The sequence below is a fragment of the Coregonus clupeaformis genome, unplaced genomic scaffold (genome assembly GCF_020615455.1).
Source record: "Coregonus clupeaformis isolate EN_2021a unplaced genomic scaffold, ASM2061545v1 scaf0049, whole genome shotgun sequence".
NCBI lineage: Eukaryota > Metazoa > Chordata > Actinopteri > Salmoniformes > Salmonidae > Coregonus > Coregonus clupeaformis.
In genome coordinates, this window is record NW_025533504.1 from 689,571 (window position 1) to 705,000 (window position 15,430).

A 15,430-nucleotide genomic window follows, 5' to 3' on the forward strand; every position below is an offset into this window, starting at 1 on the left:
ATTGATATAATTTATAAGATCACAGTCAAACTTACAGTCACAATATGCAAACTTAAAAATAGATATATAAATTATTATATGACTGGAGACATGCAAAATGTAACAGCAAAAAAAAACTATTCTAAAATTTGAGTGAAACATATGGTAAGAGCATCCGTTTCATTTGAAATGGTCCATTTTTGAAAGCATATTAAGGAACAATTCTCATCTCCATTGTGAGCCATATTTACAGTTATCCAATCACCTCAGTCCAAATCTGACTGATTAGTTATTACCTGTATCCAAGTGCATTGCTGCATAATTGTCACTGCATGACCATCACCATGAAAAAGCGTCATCCTTGCCTTCCCCAGTCACGGTTATTCAAGTCTTAATGTGAACAATGGGTGTGGTCACCTCTCTTGGCAAGGGCATCAAAGTCTGCTGTCATCTTTGATGTAGAGATTCTCAGAACAGCTGTGGTCATTTGTTAAATTTGACCTGTGACAGGATTTGTTGTAATTCATGACTGAGAACGTTTGTTCACATAGACAGTGGGGGAAAAAAGTATTTAGTCAGCCACCAATTGTGCAAGTTCTCCCACTTAAAAAGATGAGAGAGGCCTGTAATTTTCATCATAGGTACACGTCAACTATGACAGACAAAATGAGAATTTTTTTCCCAGAAAATCACATTGTAGGATTTTAATGAATTTCTTTGCAAATTATGGTGGAAAATAAGTATTTGGTCAATAACAAAAGTTTCTCAATACTTTGTTATATACCCTTTGTTGGCAATGACACAGGTCAAACGTTTTCTGTAAGTCTTCACAAGGTTTTCACACACTGTTGCTGGTATTTTGGCCCATTCCTCCATGCAGATCTCCTCTAGAGCAGTGATGTTTTGGGGCTGTCGCTGGGCAACACGGACTTTCAACTCCCTCCAAAGATTTTCTATGGGGTTGAGATCTGGAGACTGGCTAGGCCACTCCAGGACCTTGAAATGCTTGTTGTGTGTTTGGGATCATTGTCATGCTGAAAGACCCAGCCACGTTTCATCTTCAATGCCCTTGCTGATGGAAGGAGGTTTTCACTCAAAATCTCATGATACATGGCCCCATTCATTCTTTCCTTTACACGGATCAGTCGTCCTGGTCCCTTTGCAGAAAAACAGCCCCAAAGCATGATGTTTCCACCCCCATGCTTCACAGTAGGTATGGTGTTCTTTGGATGCAACTCGGGCATTCTTTGTCCTCCAAACACAACGAGTTGAGTTTTTACCAAAAAGTTATATTTTGGTTTCATCTGACCATATGACATTCTCCCAATCCTCTTCTGGATCATCCAAATGCACTCTAGCAAACTTCAGACGGGCCTGGACATGTACTGGCTTAAGCAGGGGGACACGTCTGGCACTGCAGGATTTGAGTCCCTGGCGGCGTAGTGTGTTACTGATGGTAGGCTTTGTTACTTTGGTCCCAGCTCTCTGCAGGTCATTCACTAGGTCCCCCGTGTGGTTCTGGGATTTTTGCTCACCGTTCTTGTGATCATTTTGACCCCACGGGGTGAGATCTTGCGTGGAGCCCCGGATCGAGGGAGATTATCAGTGGTCTTGTATGTCTTCCATTTCCTAATAATTGCTCCCACAGTTGATTTCTTCAAACCAAGCTGCTTAACTATTGCAGATTCAGTCTTCCCAGCCTGGTGCAGGTCTACAATTTTGTTTCTGGTGTCCTTTGACAGCTCTTTGGTCTTGGCCATAGTGGAGTTTGGAGTGTGACTGTTTGAGGTTGTGGACAGGTGTCTTTTATACTGATAACAAGTTCAAACAGGTGCCATTAATACAGGTAACGAGTGGAGGACAGAGGAGCCTCTTAAAGAAGAAGTTACAGGTCTGTGAGAGCCAGAAATCTTGCTTGTTTGTAGGTGACCAAATACTTATTTTCCACCATAATTTGCAAATAAATTCATAAAAAATCATACAATGTGATTTTCTGGAGAAAAAAAATCTCAATTTGTCTGTCATAGTTGACGTGTACCTATGATGAAAATTACAGGCCTCTCTCATCTTTTAAGTGGGAGAACTTGCACAATTGGTGGCTGACTAAATACATTTTTTCCCCACTGTATGTGGACCCGAATAAAACAAGCATCCTTTGGGCGTGCTTTTTAATGTTTGGAAACTTTGTTTCATTCAGTGAGCCATAGAAGTGGTCTATTGTTGCTGTTTTGTACTTCTCCTTCAAAGCACTGTCACATTGGATGTCAATGAGCTCCGATTGTGTGTCTGGGGGTGCTTTCTCACTGTCGAAAGACAGGTGGCATGATACAAGCTCCAGCTCAGTCTCAATCTTGGTGAAGTCTGAGAAGCGGCGGGAACTCAGCATGCAGGTCGATCAAAGTGCTACTGTATGTCTCAGTGTGGCACTGCAATGTGGGCGCGTTCAGTGCGGCCAGTGTCGGAAAATGAGCGAGAGACCGGCTGCTCATAAGTTTGGCCTTAAATGCTTTCACGTTGGAATACAGTTCATGCACAAAAACACAATTTCCCTGCAGTTTCTCATTTAGATCATTCAGATAACCCAATATGTCCACACCACAAGTCCTGGTGCTCTGCCTCTGTGTCATTGAACAGCTGAATGAACTGACAATGGTTAAACACCCTTGTGCGTATAAAGTTGACAAGTTATACAACCACTTTGACAACATTTTCAAGCTTTAATACACTTTTACACAGGGCTTCCTGATGAATAATACAGTGAATAAATATAAATTCCTCTGAGTTAGGGCTTCCTTCTTTTACTTTGTCTTGTAATCTTTTTAGTAGGCCAATGTTTTTACCGGTTAGATTTGGTGATCCATCTGTTGTGACGTTTGTCAGTTTGCTCCATGGTAGATTCATTTTTTCCAAGCAGGCAGACACCCTGTCATATAAATCAGAGCCCCTGGTTGTTCCCATCATTGATTCCATCACAATATGTTCCTCTGTTATTTCAAAGTTCTAATTTTTTCTCTGACAAAAATTAAAAGTTGAGCGGTGTCTCTGATGTCTGTACTCTCATCCAGTGCTATAGAAAAAAGATCGAAGCCATCTGCTTAGTTAGCATGCTTGATTGAAAAAAAATGAAGATTGAGATTATATTCCTTAAAAATGGCAACACTTTCTTGGCATATCAATATTAGTAAAGAAAAGTATTTTGCAGTCCATTCTTCTTTAAACACACAACATTCAGAGTCCACTTTTCTCATTTCCGCAGCACTCATTTTTCACTTCAAAAGTTGTCAAGCAATGAAGTGGCTATGATGACTGAGCGCATGTATGAAAAAAAAAAAATGTATGCACTCACTAACTGTAAGAGCGTCTGCTAAATGACTAAAATGTAAAAAATGTTATTCTGAATCTGACTGTAGGCCCAAATACAGAGCGCGCTGCCAGGCTACAGCGCCATCTATTGGAAGTTGTTTGTATAATAAATCGTAATTGAAATATAATAATATTTAATACATTTAAAAATGTCTCGCTGGCCGTACTTCCGACCCCCCTTCTATAGGTTTCAACATTCAATGTCAGGGAGGTTATCAACTCCAGGTGTAAAAAATAACCTCAGTAGAATGTATGGCCAGTGAAAAGGTAAATGGTTTATGATTCTAGATCAGTGATAGTGTTTAGGGCCCTGAGTGTTTCTAGATCAGTAATCATGTTTAGGGCCCAGAGTGGTTCCTTGATCAGGTTCGCTGGTCAGGAAAAACTCCTAGCCTTAATCATGTTCCTTGCATCTCTCATCTATAGAAAATCAGCAGAGTGGAATAATTTGTAATGAACATGGCAACACAAAACCAGAACAAATCATCATCGTTATTAAGAAAATTATAGCTATAGGTAAAATATTATCTTTTTCATTTACCAATCAATACATACAACAACAATCTTTCAAAGTTGCAGTATCTGTCAGTAAGCCACTGTACTGTACTGTCCCCACAGGCTACAGGCAACGATGCATTGTATTTCAAGTCTCTCTTCACACGGCCACAGGAGGTCGCCAACACGCGTACAATGTGAAGGTCCAATCCTGCATTGTCCTGACAGCGCGCTGGCTGCTGCTACTGGCGGAGTTTGCACTAGAGGAGGGAGTCCCTATCCCACTACCGTCAGACACCACAAGTCTAGCAGTCGCGTCCGCAGCGCAGTCTGCTTCAGCACCTTGCCTGCCTGGCTGCCTGCAATGCCCTTGGATACTGCAGTCCCTCTCATCTCTACACAATTTACATTATTCTAAACGCGAGAATAATAGCTGGAAAATACTTCAGGACAGGACGAGGGATACTGGATTTATATTACAGTGTGACGGCGTTCAGTGTCTTTATTTATGTAAGCCTGTATGGTGCGAATGGAGAGGAGGGTGCATCGATAATTGAGGGAGCAGAGCAGGAATTGCTGCCTGCTGCAGAAAACCAGACCGCTCGGTGGATTTGGATTTGTTGCTGGGACCAGCAGTCGGGCGCGGGGTTGCGCGTCATATCAAAGGATTTCGCCAGACGGAGCGCTTCTACTTTTTGAGACCCGAGTTCTAAAAAACCGTCTTGCATGGATACAACATCATGGCTACGTTTGTATGCAGGGTACAGTTCTTAGATGATACTGATCCATTCAACAGCACCAGTTTTCCTGAGCCGACCAGACCCCCTCAGTACACTTTCAGAGAAGATATCCCCCTTATCAATCAGATTGCTGGAGTCCACAGGCTTCTCAAAGCCCCACACAAAGTATGGGAAGTGTTTTATGTCTTTATTCGTTCTGGCAACTTAATTCTTTAGTATTCTTCGAACTTTTTCTATGCATAGAAATTGGATAATGTAGCCAATTTGGGTTGTTTTGTCATATCAATATTGAAGTCCTAGAATAGTGATGTCAATGGTAATGACACAATAATGCAATTGCAAACTCATATCCCCTAACTCAAAATTGTTAGTCAACATAGTTATTTTACTGTGATCACTTTCACCTGTGAATTAGGTTTAGGCATCTGCACCACTGATTCACCAGCATGCAAAAGTTGATGTTTTGAAAACATTTTTTAAATCTTGCAGCCAAGGTATTCTGAAATGGGGGACATATTGATCTATTTCAGGACCAAATGTAACCAATCATAACCAATCAAGTGTCCAGTCAAGTGTTAACAGGTTTCAGGATGGGTACTGTACTGTACATCAGTGATTTGAGTCAGCCTACACAGGATATCTATGGTTATGACTCCCCACAATAGCGGTGACTGCATGTAATCCACAGCTCAGTGGCTTTAATACTTTCCTCTAATCAGGATGGAGAAACCATTAATGGTAAAGTAAACATTCTCTTGATTGATGCTACCGGCCTGGGAGAATAAGACATCAATGGTTTGACAGTCAATTCAGAGCATGTCGAAAATGTAAACAAACTATGAATACCATGCCCAGAGGGCTAGTTTTAGGAGCAGTGTTAGTGTGGTATTCACTGGGGTCTAGTGGAACGCTGCATGCATGGACAGCTGATGAGGACCATGCTGGAATGGATGGACAGACCTAGGTGGCGTCCTAAATGGCACCCTATTCCCTATATAGTGAACAGCTTTTGACCACGGCCCATAGGGTATTCAGCATTCCATAACATTAAGGACCTAGGTCAAAATAAGTCTACTATATACCTAGGAGATGGGGTGCCATTTGGGACGCAGTCTATAGACTGGACGGGTGGGAACTAGACTGCCATGCCATGGCCTTGGTCAGGGGGACAAGCAGCTGTGACCGTTAAATGGTGTTCTCCCTAGGCAGACGGGTTGCCTTGCCTAGCCCACATTAACCATCATCCTGTTGCCCTAGGTCTGGAATTTCTGAGACTAGTTAAATGGTGACCACAACAGTAAACTGTTTAGCTGACCTGATCTCTTCACCACAACCAGTAATTGACCAAAGTTATCGGAATCTTCTGAAAATGTGGTAATTAACAAAAAATCTATTGCAATCTAACGTAACTTTGGTAATTTATACTTGAATAACTTTAAAAAATATATATTGATATATATATATATATTGTCCATGTGTTTCTAGTAGATAGACCATATGGTTTAAATAAAAATAGCCTAATTAATTTTAAAAAAGCATCTAATCAACAATGGCATTATTTTCAATTACTATTGACTTTTTTCACACCTGCCACCAGTTTGACACCAAAACATTGATAAGAAATACATGTTGACATAGTAAAATAAATACAAGTTTGTAAAAAAAATATAGAGGATATTTCATGCTGAAACCCTCATATTAAACACCAATGGTATTCACTAAGTTGATGGTTTAAATTTAGGATCATGTTTTACAGCTTTGTCATTATATTTTCTGTTTTAAAATCATCTTATTAAATAATTTCATATATTTTACATGTGATAATGCCAGAGAGAGGGCCAGATATAATTACAGATACCTGTGATAATCTGAAGTACCCAAAAGGGCCAGTAGATGTCTTGTGGTAGAGTACATAAAATCCTTGAAAGATACCAAAATTATGGTAGTTTACTGTTAAACTTAGAACGTTTCGAGTAATATACCCTCCCTTTGCAACCTAACCACGACTCTATTAACGTAGAACAGTGTTTCCTAACCAGGGGTACTAGGACAATCCACAGGGGGTACTTGAGAAGACTGGTAAAATACACATGAGGGGGTACTTGAGGGGTACTCCGGGCAGAGCAAAATTCAGTTGGTGGTACAGTAACCAAAAAAGGTTGGGAACCGCTGCCGTAGAAGACTGATGCAACAACCACACAATGGCCAATGTGCCCTTTGGTTTCTAACGGGGCCGCTGGGAAAGACAATATTATTGTGCTGTTTTAGTGAAAAGACAAACAATCAAACAAACAAAGAAAGAAATGTAACAGTTAACGCTATCCTAGGTTTGACATCTTGTCATCTTGTGGTTCTTTGCACAACTTTTGACTTACAACTCAGATTTCCCACTCCTATTTGATAGTTTTAGACCACGTCCAATGATCTATTGTTCATACGGAATGGTATTTAGACACTGCTTGTAATTTTGATTAACCAGTCTTTGAAAATCTATACTCAGAATGTTTTTCTGGTACCAAGTCTCTCTTGTGACTGTGACATCATAGGTATAGCATCCTTGCCTTGTTTAAGCATCTCTGTGTCAACTATGCTGAATCATTGGCTGGCTCCTTTGAATAGTAAACATTTTGACCTATCGTCCTCAACATAGCCCTCAAAATTAGCCTACTTTTCCATTTCAATGTAATTTCTCATCTTCACTGGATTCTTTCCTTTTTCCATTCCCCTCCGGCTTCATGGTAGATGTTTGGACACCTCAGCGTTCCTGTATTTGGCCACTGATGCCTCATGTCTGTCTTCATTTATCCCCACTTATTCCAGGAGGCGATATGTTCCTAGATATTCATTGTTATGTCTGCTTTGGCTAAATAGTTGGCCTACACCCATATCATTGTATTGGCAGTTTCAAACAGATCAAAGAAAGTTGCCTCTCCTTCTCAATACCTTTCTTTTAGAAAATCCCTAACAGTGACAAATGATGTCAACCAGATGCTTAGCTATTCTTTGTCTCTGACGATCATTCAGAGGATCCCTCCCTCTCCAGTTGAGCTATAAACCTACTTCCCAGTCCTGATGGATTTATCTGGATCTAAACACATTTTCAGAGGGCCTCATCCTCTGAACATGACATTTAAACAGAGTGAAGAGGAGAAGAGGCCCATTGGGTTTGGAGACAGAGGAGCTGACTCTTATGTTGAGCATTCATCAGCCCCGGTTGAAAAGTCACGCAGGTCCCTAATACAAAGTTAATTTGGGATCTTTCTTCATTCTGTCAGATCAATTGTCTTTTTCACTGTGTTTGAGAAGAGCTCGGTAGATAATAAGTCACGGAAACCCACAGGATGCTGTGGAACACCACAAGAACCTGGTTTTCATTCTAGAACCCGTTCCACTCCACTCTGCTCTGACCAACAGGATGGGAAGGGAACTCTCTCCCTGCTGCCTGCTCTGATGAAAAGGGGAGGGAAGGAGGCTGACAAAAAGTCTGGCTGGACTTGTTTGGTTTCCACACTCGGTTGGTCTCCATCTCCTGCTGCACCAGCCTTAGTTTAAGCAGAAGGCAGTTTAGCAGAAGGCCTACGGCACCACAAAGTGCCAACGAAAGGCTCTGTGATGCCCTGCCTGTGAACTAACTGATGCACTAGCGGTTAGCTTCAACTGGCTAACCAGACAGCAGCAGCTGTAGTTGTCAATAAGAGCCCAGGCAGATACCATAGGACTGTCTCAAAGGGGAAACCTTATTCTTTATGTCTATGTTGAAACTCGAAAGTATCCATGGCTCTGTGCTTTAACATTTTCACATCCACTTGTCTTCAGTGAGTTATTGGTAGGCATTTACTACCATAGACACCAGTAAACACACGTACAAACACATTCAGACAGATATGCAAGTTCCCAATTGCACAGTCATACATTGACCACCTGTGTCTCAAAGGGTTGCCTCCCCACCCGTTACATCTCTGGGGATGACTGAGAGTGGATATGCAGACTGGGATGAATAGCCCAGTGCTAACACATGGTACCAGGGGAGCCAGACAGGACAGCACACTAGCAGATGCTGCTGCTGTCCCAGACTTGCTTCCTCCCTCTCCTGCTCCTGTCAGTTCCAACCTGACTGACTGCAGTCTCTCTGGGGATGAGAGGTGGAGACGGCTGGGGATGGAGGGGGGGGGGGGTGATGCCATGGGGACCTGCCTGCCTCATTGCTTACATTGACAATCAGCTCAAATAGGCAATGCTCTCTGAGCATTCATACACAATCAGTATCATATTCAGTTTGTGTTGGATTTAGAACGTCTTTGTGCACGAGCATGGATTGCGTTATTTTACTTACACACGAAGTCTAACCTTCAAATAGCACTCAGCATCCTCTGTGTGTAGATACCACTGAAACTCTTTGATCAGAGTTCGATAGAACAGAACGTACGAGGCATGGCCTGACTCAGGATTTCATGTCATAATTCAGTCCTGCGTAATGTATTGTCCTTTTGGATGACTAGGCAGACTGTGAATAGACACAGTGCGTTCAGTATGCTAGGGCTGTGACCCACAGTCAGCCCAATGTATAACCGTGGGCACACTGCCTGTCCCCCAGGACATCTACAGCACATGGTGTCACAGTCAGGCCAAGAGGATTATCAAAGACCTTCTGAGCCACGGCCTGTTCACCCCACTACCACCACGGCCTGTTCACCCCACTACCACCACGGCCTGTTCACCCCGCTACCATCTAGAAGGCGGAGAAAAGCTCAAAGATCAAAGCTGGCACAGAGAGTCTGAAAAACAGCTTCTATCTCCAGGCCATCAGACTGTTAAATAGTCACCACCAGCCCGCCTCCGCCCAGTACCCTGCCCTGAACTTAGTCACTGTTACTAGCCGGCTACCACCCGGTACTCAACCCTGCACCTTAGAGACTGTTGCCCTATGTACATAGTCATTGAACACTGGTCACTTTAATAATGTTTACTGTTTTACCCACTTCATATGTATATACTGTATTCTAGTCAAGGCTCATCCTATATAACTACTGCTGTACACACCTTTTCTATTTATATACTGTCCATACTGTCTATACACACCATCATATACATATATATATATATATATATATATATATATATATATATATATATATATATATATATATATATATATATATTCTGGACTCTGACATTGCTCTTTCTAATATTTCTATATTCTTGGGATTTGCGTGCGTTGTTTTGTATTGTCGGGTATTACTGCACGGTTGGAGCTAGGAACACAAGCATTTCGCTACACCCGCGATAACATCTGCTAAATATGTATACGTGACCAGTAACATTTGATTTGATTTGACATGGCACCCTATTCTCTATAGTGCACTACTTTTGACCAGAGCTCTCTTCAAAAGTAGTGCACTACAAAGGGAATAGGGTACCATTTGGGACACTACAAAGGGAATATGGTACCATTTGGGACACACCCTATGCCACAGTTCATCACAGATGTACTGCCCCATGAAAATGTTCACAACAGTGTACTTACTGTACAAAAGCAATAGTTCAAGTAAACATAGTCAAGTTGCTTTTTTCTTAGTCACTTCTTCTGATGTTTTCCAGCCCCTCTAAAATACTCTGAGGGGCCAGGGTCAATTTATTTGGAATGCCAGAAAGCATCCACTATGAAATGTTTCAACGTTATGCGAGGGCAAGGAGAAATGCAGGACAGGCAGTCGTTGGAAGATGGACACACTCTTTAACAGATTCACTTTTTTGGGAAGCTTGTCTTCCTGCTAATTATTCCAGAGAAATTCCAGAGGCCCATAATGAGAAGTTATGCTAAATGCTGTAAGATCTAGGTTTGTTCTCCTTGACTGTGGGTGGACTGTAGTTATCTTACTCATTATTATGTACAGTTGATGTTTGGCCTGTCAGTCTCCAAGTTTCTCTGTGTTTCGGAGCATACAGTTCTACATTCACACAGAGTTACTGAGGCTCCTTGTTCAGGCTCATCCCTTGCACGCTTGACAGAAGATTACTGTTGTGGTCTCTCTCATGTGTATTGTGTATTTTAAAGAGCGTGCTAATTCCACTGTCTTGGGAGAGAGACCACAGACAACATATCCACCGTAGACAGAAATAAGGTTGGAACTCTGCCCAGACTGTAGAGGGCAGTACCATCAAAACCTTCACTGGTTCCAATTGAAACCTTCAAGTAAAGGGCAGACAAAAGGTCATTTACCCTCAAATGTACATGCAGCACTGATAATTGAGTTATTTATAAACCTCCAAACTTGGGGTATTTTTTCCCCTTGTCAGCCTCTACGCCCGCAACAACGCAGCGGCAGGAAGAAATGGAGGGTGAGATTGCGTTTGGAATTGGAGAATTGTATGCTCTTTTTATTTTTAGCTGTCACTGCCTAACTGCCTGCCTCTCTGGCCGGTGGACCACAGTGCGGTGGAAGGGAGAGGCCAGGCCTCAGTGTGAGACTGTGAGCAGGATTGGTGGTTACTTCTCTGGACACTGGGACCACAGGGCCTTGTTGCTCGGGTTCAAATCCTGGGCTGGGCAGGGGAGAACACATCTACTGCCACTGCCGTTAATCTATGAGCACTGTTCCTGGATTAAGGGCCATTTCTTTGGATCACTAATGCATTTATGGCCTGGATACTAAGGCTGTAATCTGTAATCCATCAGGTCTATTATGTAATGGGAGGAAGCCAAAAGAGACCCAGTGGTTGTGTGTGTGTGTGTGTGTGTGTGTGTGTGTGTGTGTGTGTGTGTGTGTGTGTGTGTGTGTGTGTTTGGTTCACTAGTGTGGGCTGTCTGCTCTGGCCTGGCTTGCAGAGGTTTGGAGTCATAACCTCTATGTAGAGAAATGCATTTCTTGGATTCACACTAATTGCTGGTTACTGCTTTGACTTCTGCCCCATGTTTTTGTCCATTTCAGCTCTTGATACTGAGTATACTGTGTTAGAGTGTCTTAAGAGAAGAGTAACTTAATGTATTTTCTGTAGTCTTCATTTTCTTTATTCAGTCAATAGACATCAGTTGTATGAACAGAAGTGGACTCACAACGTCCTACACTAGACTGAAACAATCCGCTTGTACTGTATGTCGTTCTGTTATGTAACCCTTTCAGTCCAAGATGATTTATCTAGCGTCTCCTTACAGATGATAGACCCCTGGATAGAAGACATTAGTCTTTTTAGTCCTTTCCATGTCCTGCTTAGTTTCATTTCACACCCATTCCATTCCATCCTATAGGTCTTCAAGGCATGCCTGCTCTTCATGGACCTAAATATAGTGGGTCTAACTTTGGCCTGCACGAAACACTGGAGATCCTGTCAGTGCTGAATCTGTCCTTTAATCTGCTGAAACTCTCTCTCTCAGATTTACAGTAAGAGCATCTTAAAGAAGACTTATCCCAGGCCTTGAAGTTGTCTGTTTTACCAAGGGTAGCTCTTCACTGTGTCTGTCCACTCCTGAATAGATCAGCCTTGTGTGACGCCTGTGATATTTCAGGTAGAACTTTGAGAAGAATGTTTCCAATAATACATTGTTTTGTTTTGTTTTTTTGTTGCTTTATACTGCTTTAAAACAAAGAGACAAGACAGTTTCAGTCAGTCAGTGTGTTATCCTAGCTGACCACATGTTTTGTTTCAGTTCTCCATCTTGACACAGTCCTTGGGCGCCGCAGTACAGCCAAAAACAAACATGAGTGGCTGAACAGATCAAAGCTGCTCCCCTCCATAATGTCTTTTCCAGTTAGCAACCTCCCTTTACCCTTTCTCCATGTTTAATTAAGTTACAGTAATTCAAGGGGAGGAAGTGGAACCACATCAGAGCTAGCACAAATCACAATTGTAATTTCCAAAACAGTTGGTATTGGGATTTTCACATTGGTTGTTTTTCTTCAACGGGTAGTGGTTACCACTCTCAATGCAGCTAGTTTGTGGCACATATTTGACAAACTAGTCTTCAATGATGGTCTTCTCTCTGCCTTGTGTTGTCTGTCTCTGTATAGGCCTGCTAACCCTGAAAACCAAACACTGCTGGGTCAATGACAGGAGGAAAGAGCCAATTGATTCCTTCTCAAACGGTTTATTTATTCTCTGTAGCAGACTCAGACACCCTAGACAGCCTAGAGCAGCACAGACTCAATACCCTAGACAGCCTAGAGCACCACAGACTCAGACACCCTAGACAGAGTAGAGCACCACAGACTCAATACCCTAGACAGCCTAGAGCACCACAGACTCAGACACCCTAGACAGAGTAGAGCACCACAGACTCAGACACCCTAGACAGCCTAGAGCACCACAGACTCAATACCCTAGACAGCCTAGAGCACCACAGACTCAGACACCCTAGACAGAGTAGAGCACCACAGACTCAGACACCCTAGACAGAGTAGAGCACCACAGACTCAGACACCCTAGACAGAGTAGAGCACCACAGACTCAATACCCTAGACAGCCTAGAGCACCACAGACTCAGACACCCTAGACAGAGTAGAGCACCACAGACTCAATACCCTAGACAGCATAGAGCACCACAGACTCAGACACCCTAGACAGAGTAGAGCACCACAGACTCAGACACCCTAGACAGCCTAGAGCACCACAGACTCAATACCCTAGACAGCCTAGAGCACCACAGACTCAATACCCTAGACAGCCTAGAGCACCACAGACTCAGACACCCTAGACAGCCTAGACCACCACAGACTCAGACACCCTAGACAGCCTAGAGCACCACAGACTCAATACCATAGACAGCCTAGAGCACCACAGACTCAATACCCTAGAAAGCCTAGACCACCACAGACTCAATTCCCTCGATAGCCTAGACCACCACAGACTCAATACCCTAGACAGCCTAGAGCACCACAGACTCAGACACCTTAGACAGCCTAGAGCACCACAGACTCAGACACCCTAGGCAGCCTAGACCACCACAGACTCAGACACCCTAGACAGCCTAGAGCACCACAGACTCAATACCCTAGACAGCCTAGAGCACCACAGACTCAATACCCTAGAAAGCCTAGACCACCACAGACTCAATTCCCTCGATAGCCTAGACCACCACAGACTCAATACCCTAGACAGCCTAGAGCACCACAGACTCAATACCCTAGACAGCCTAGAGCACCACAGACTCAATACCCTAGACAGCCTAGACCACCACAGACTCAATACCCTAGACAGCCTAGGGCACCACAGACTCAATACCCTAGACAGCCTAGAGCACCACAGACTCAGACACCTTAGACAGCCTAGAGCACCACAGACGCAATACCCTAGACAGCCTAGAGCAGCACAGACTCAGACACCCTAGACAGCCTAGAGCACCACAGACTCAATACCCTAGACAGCCTAGAGCAGCACAGACTCAATACCCTAGACAGCTAGAGCACCAAAGACTCAATACCCTAGACAGCCTAGAGCAGCTCAGACTCAATACCCTAGACAGCCTAGAGCACCACAGACTCAATACCCTAGACAGCCTAGACCACCACAGACTCAATACCCTAGACAGCCTAGAGCAGCACAGACTCAATACCCTAGACAGCCTAGAGCACCACAGACTCAATACCCTAGACAACCTAGAGCACCACAGAGTCAATACCCTAGACAGGCTAGAGCACCACAGACTCAATACCCTAGACAGCCTAGGGCACCACAGACTCAATACCCTAGACAGCCTAGAGCAGCACAGACTCAATACCCTAGACAGCTAGAGCACCACAGACTCAATACCCTAGACTGCCTAGAGCAGCTCAGACTCAATACCCTAGACAGCCTAGAGCACCACAGACTCAATACCCTAGACAGCCTAGACCACCACAGACTCAATACCCTAGACAGCCTAGAGCAGCACAGACTCAATACCCTAGACAGCCTAGAGCACCACAGACTCAATACCCTAGACAACCTAGAGCACCACAGACTCAATACCCTAGACAGCCTAGAGCAGCACAGACTCAATACCCTAGACAGCCTAGAGCACCACAGACTCAATACCCTAGACAGCCTAGAGCACCACAGACTCAATACCCTAGACAGCCTAGAGCACCACAGACTCAATACCCTAGACAGCCTAGAGCACCACAGACTCAGACACCTTAGACAGCCTAGAGCACCACAGACTCAATACCCTAGACAGCCTAGAGCACCACAGACTCAGACACCCTAGACAGCCTAGAGCACCACAGACTCAATACCCTAGACAGCCTAGAGCACCACAGACTCAGTACCCTAGACAGCCTAGAGCACCACAGACTCAATACCCTAGACAGCCTAGAGCAGCACAGACTCAGACACCTTAGACAGCCTAGAGCACCACAGACTCAATACCCTAGACAGCCTAGAGCACCACAGACTCAATACCCTAGACAGCCTAGAGCACCACAGACTCAGACACCCTAGACAGCCTAGAGCACCACAGACTCAATACCCTAGACAGCCTAGAGCACCACAGACTCAATACCCTAGACAGCCTAGAGCACCACAGACTCAGACACCCTAGACAGCCTAGAGCACCACAGACTCAATACCCTAGACAGCCTAGAGCAGCACAGACTCAATACCCTAGACTCAATACCCTAGACAGCCTAGAGCAGCACAGACTCAATACGCTAGACAGCCTAGAACAGCACAGACTCAATACCCTAGACAGCCTAGAGCAGCACAGACTCAATACCCTAGACAGCCTAGAGCAGCACAGACTCAATACCCTAGACAGCCTAGAGCAGCACAGACTCAATACCCTAGACAGCCTAGAGCACCACAGACTCAGACACCCTAGACAGCCTAGAGCACCACAGACTCAATACCCTAGACAGCCTAGAGCACCACAGACTCAATAC

General features: G+C 43.9%; 1 protein-coding gene across 1 annotated transcript in view; it reads left to right on the forward strand.

Annotated features, from left to right (window-relative positions):
- Nucleotides 1–4,166: 4,166 nt before the first annotated feature.
- The window catches only part of LOC121555539 (FH1/FH2 domain-containing protein 3-like), a 187,781-nt gene continuing 176,517 nt past the window's right edge, over nucleotides 4,167–15,430 (forward strand). The window contains exon 1 of the mRNA XM_045212768.1: nucleotides 4,167–4,742. Within this exon, the coding sequence (XP_045068703.1) occupies nucleotides 4,578–4,742 (165 nt within the window). The 5' untranslated portion in view covers nucleotides 4,167–4,577. The remainder of the gene's footprint in view (nucleotides 4,743–15,430) is intronic.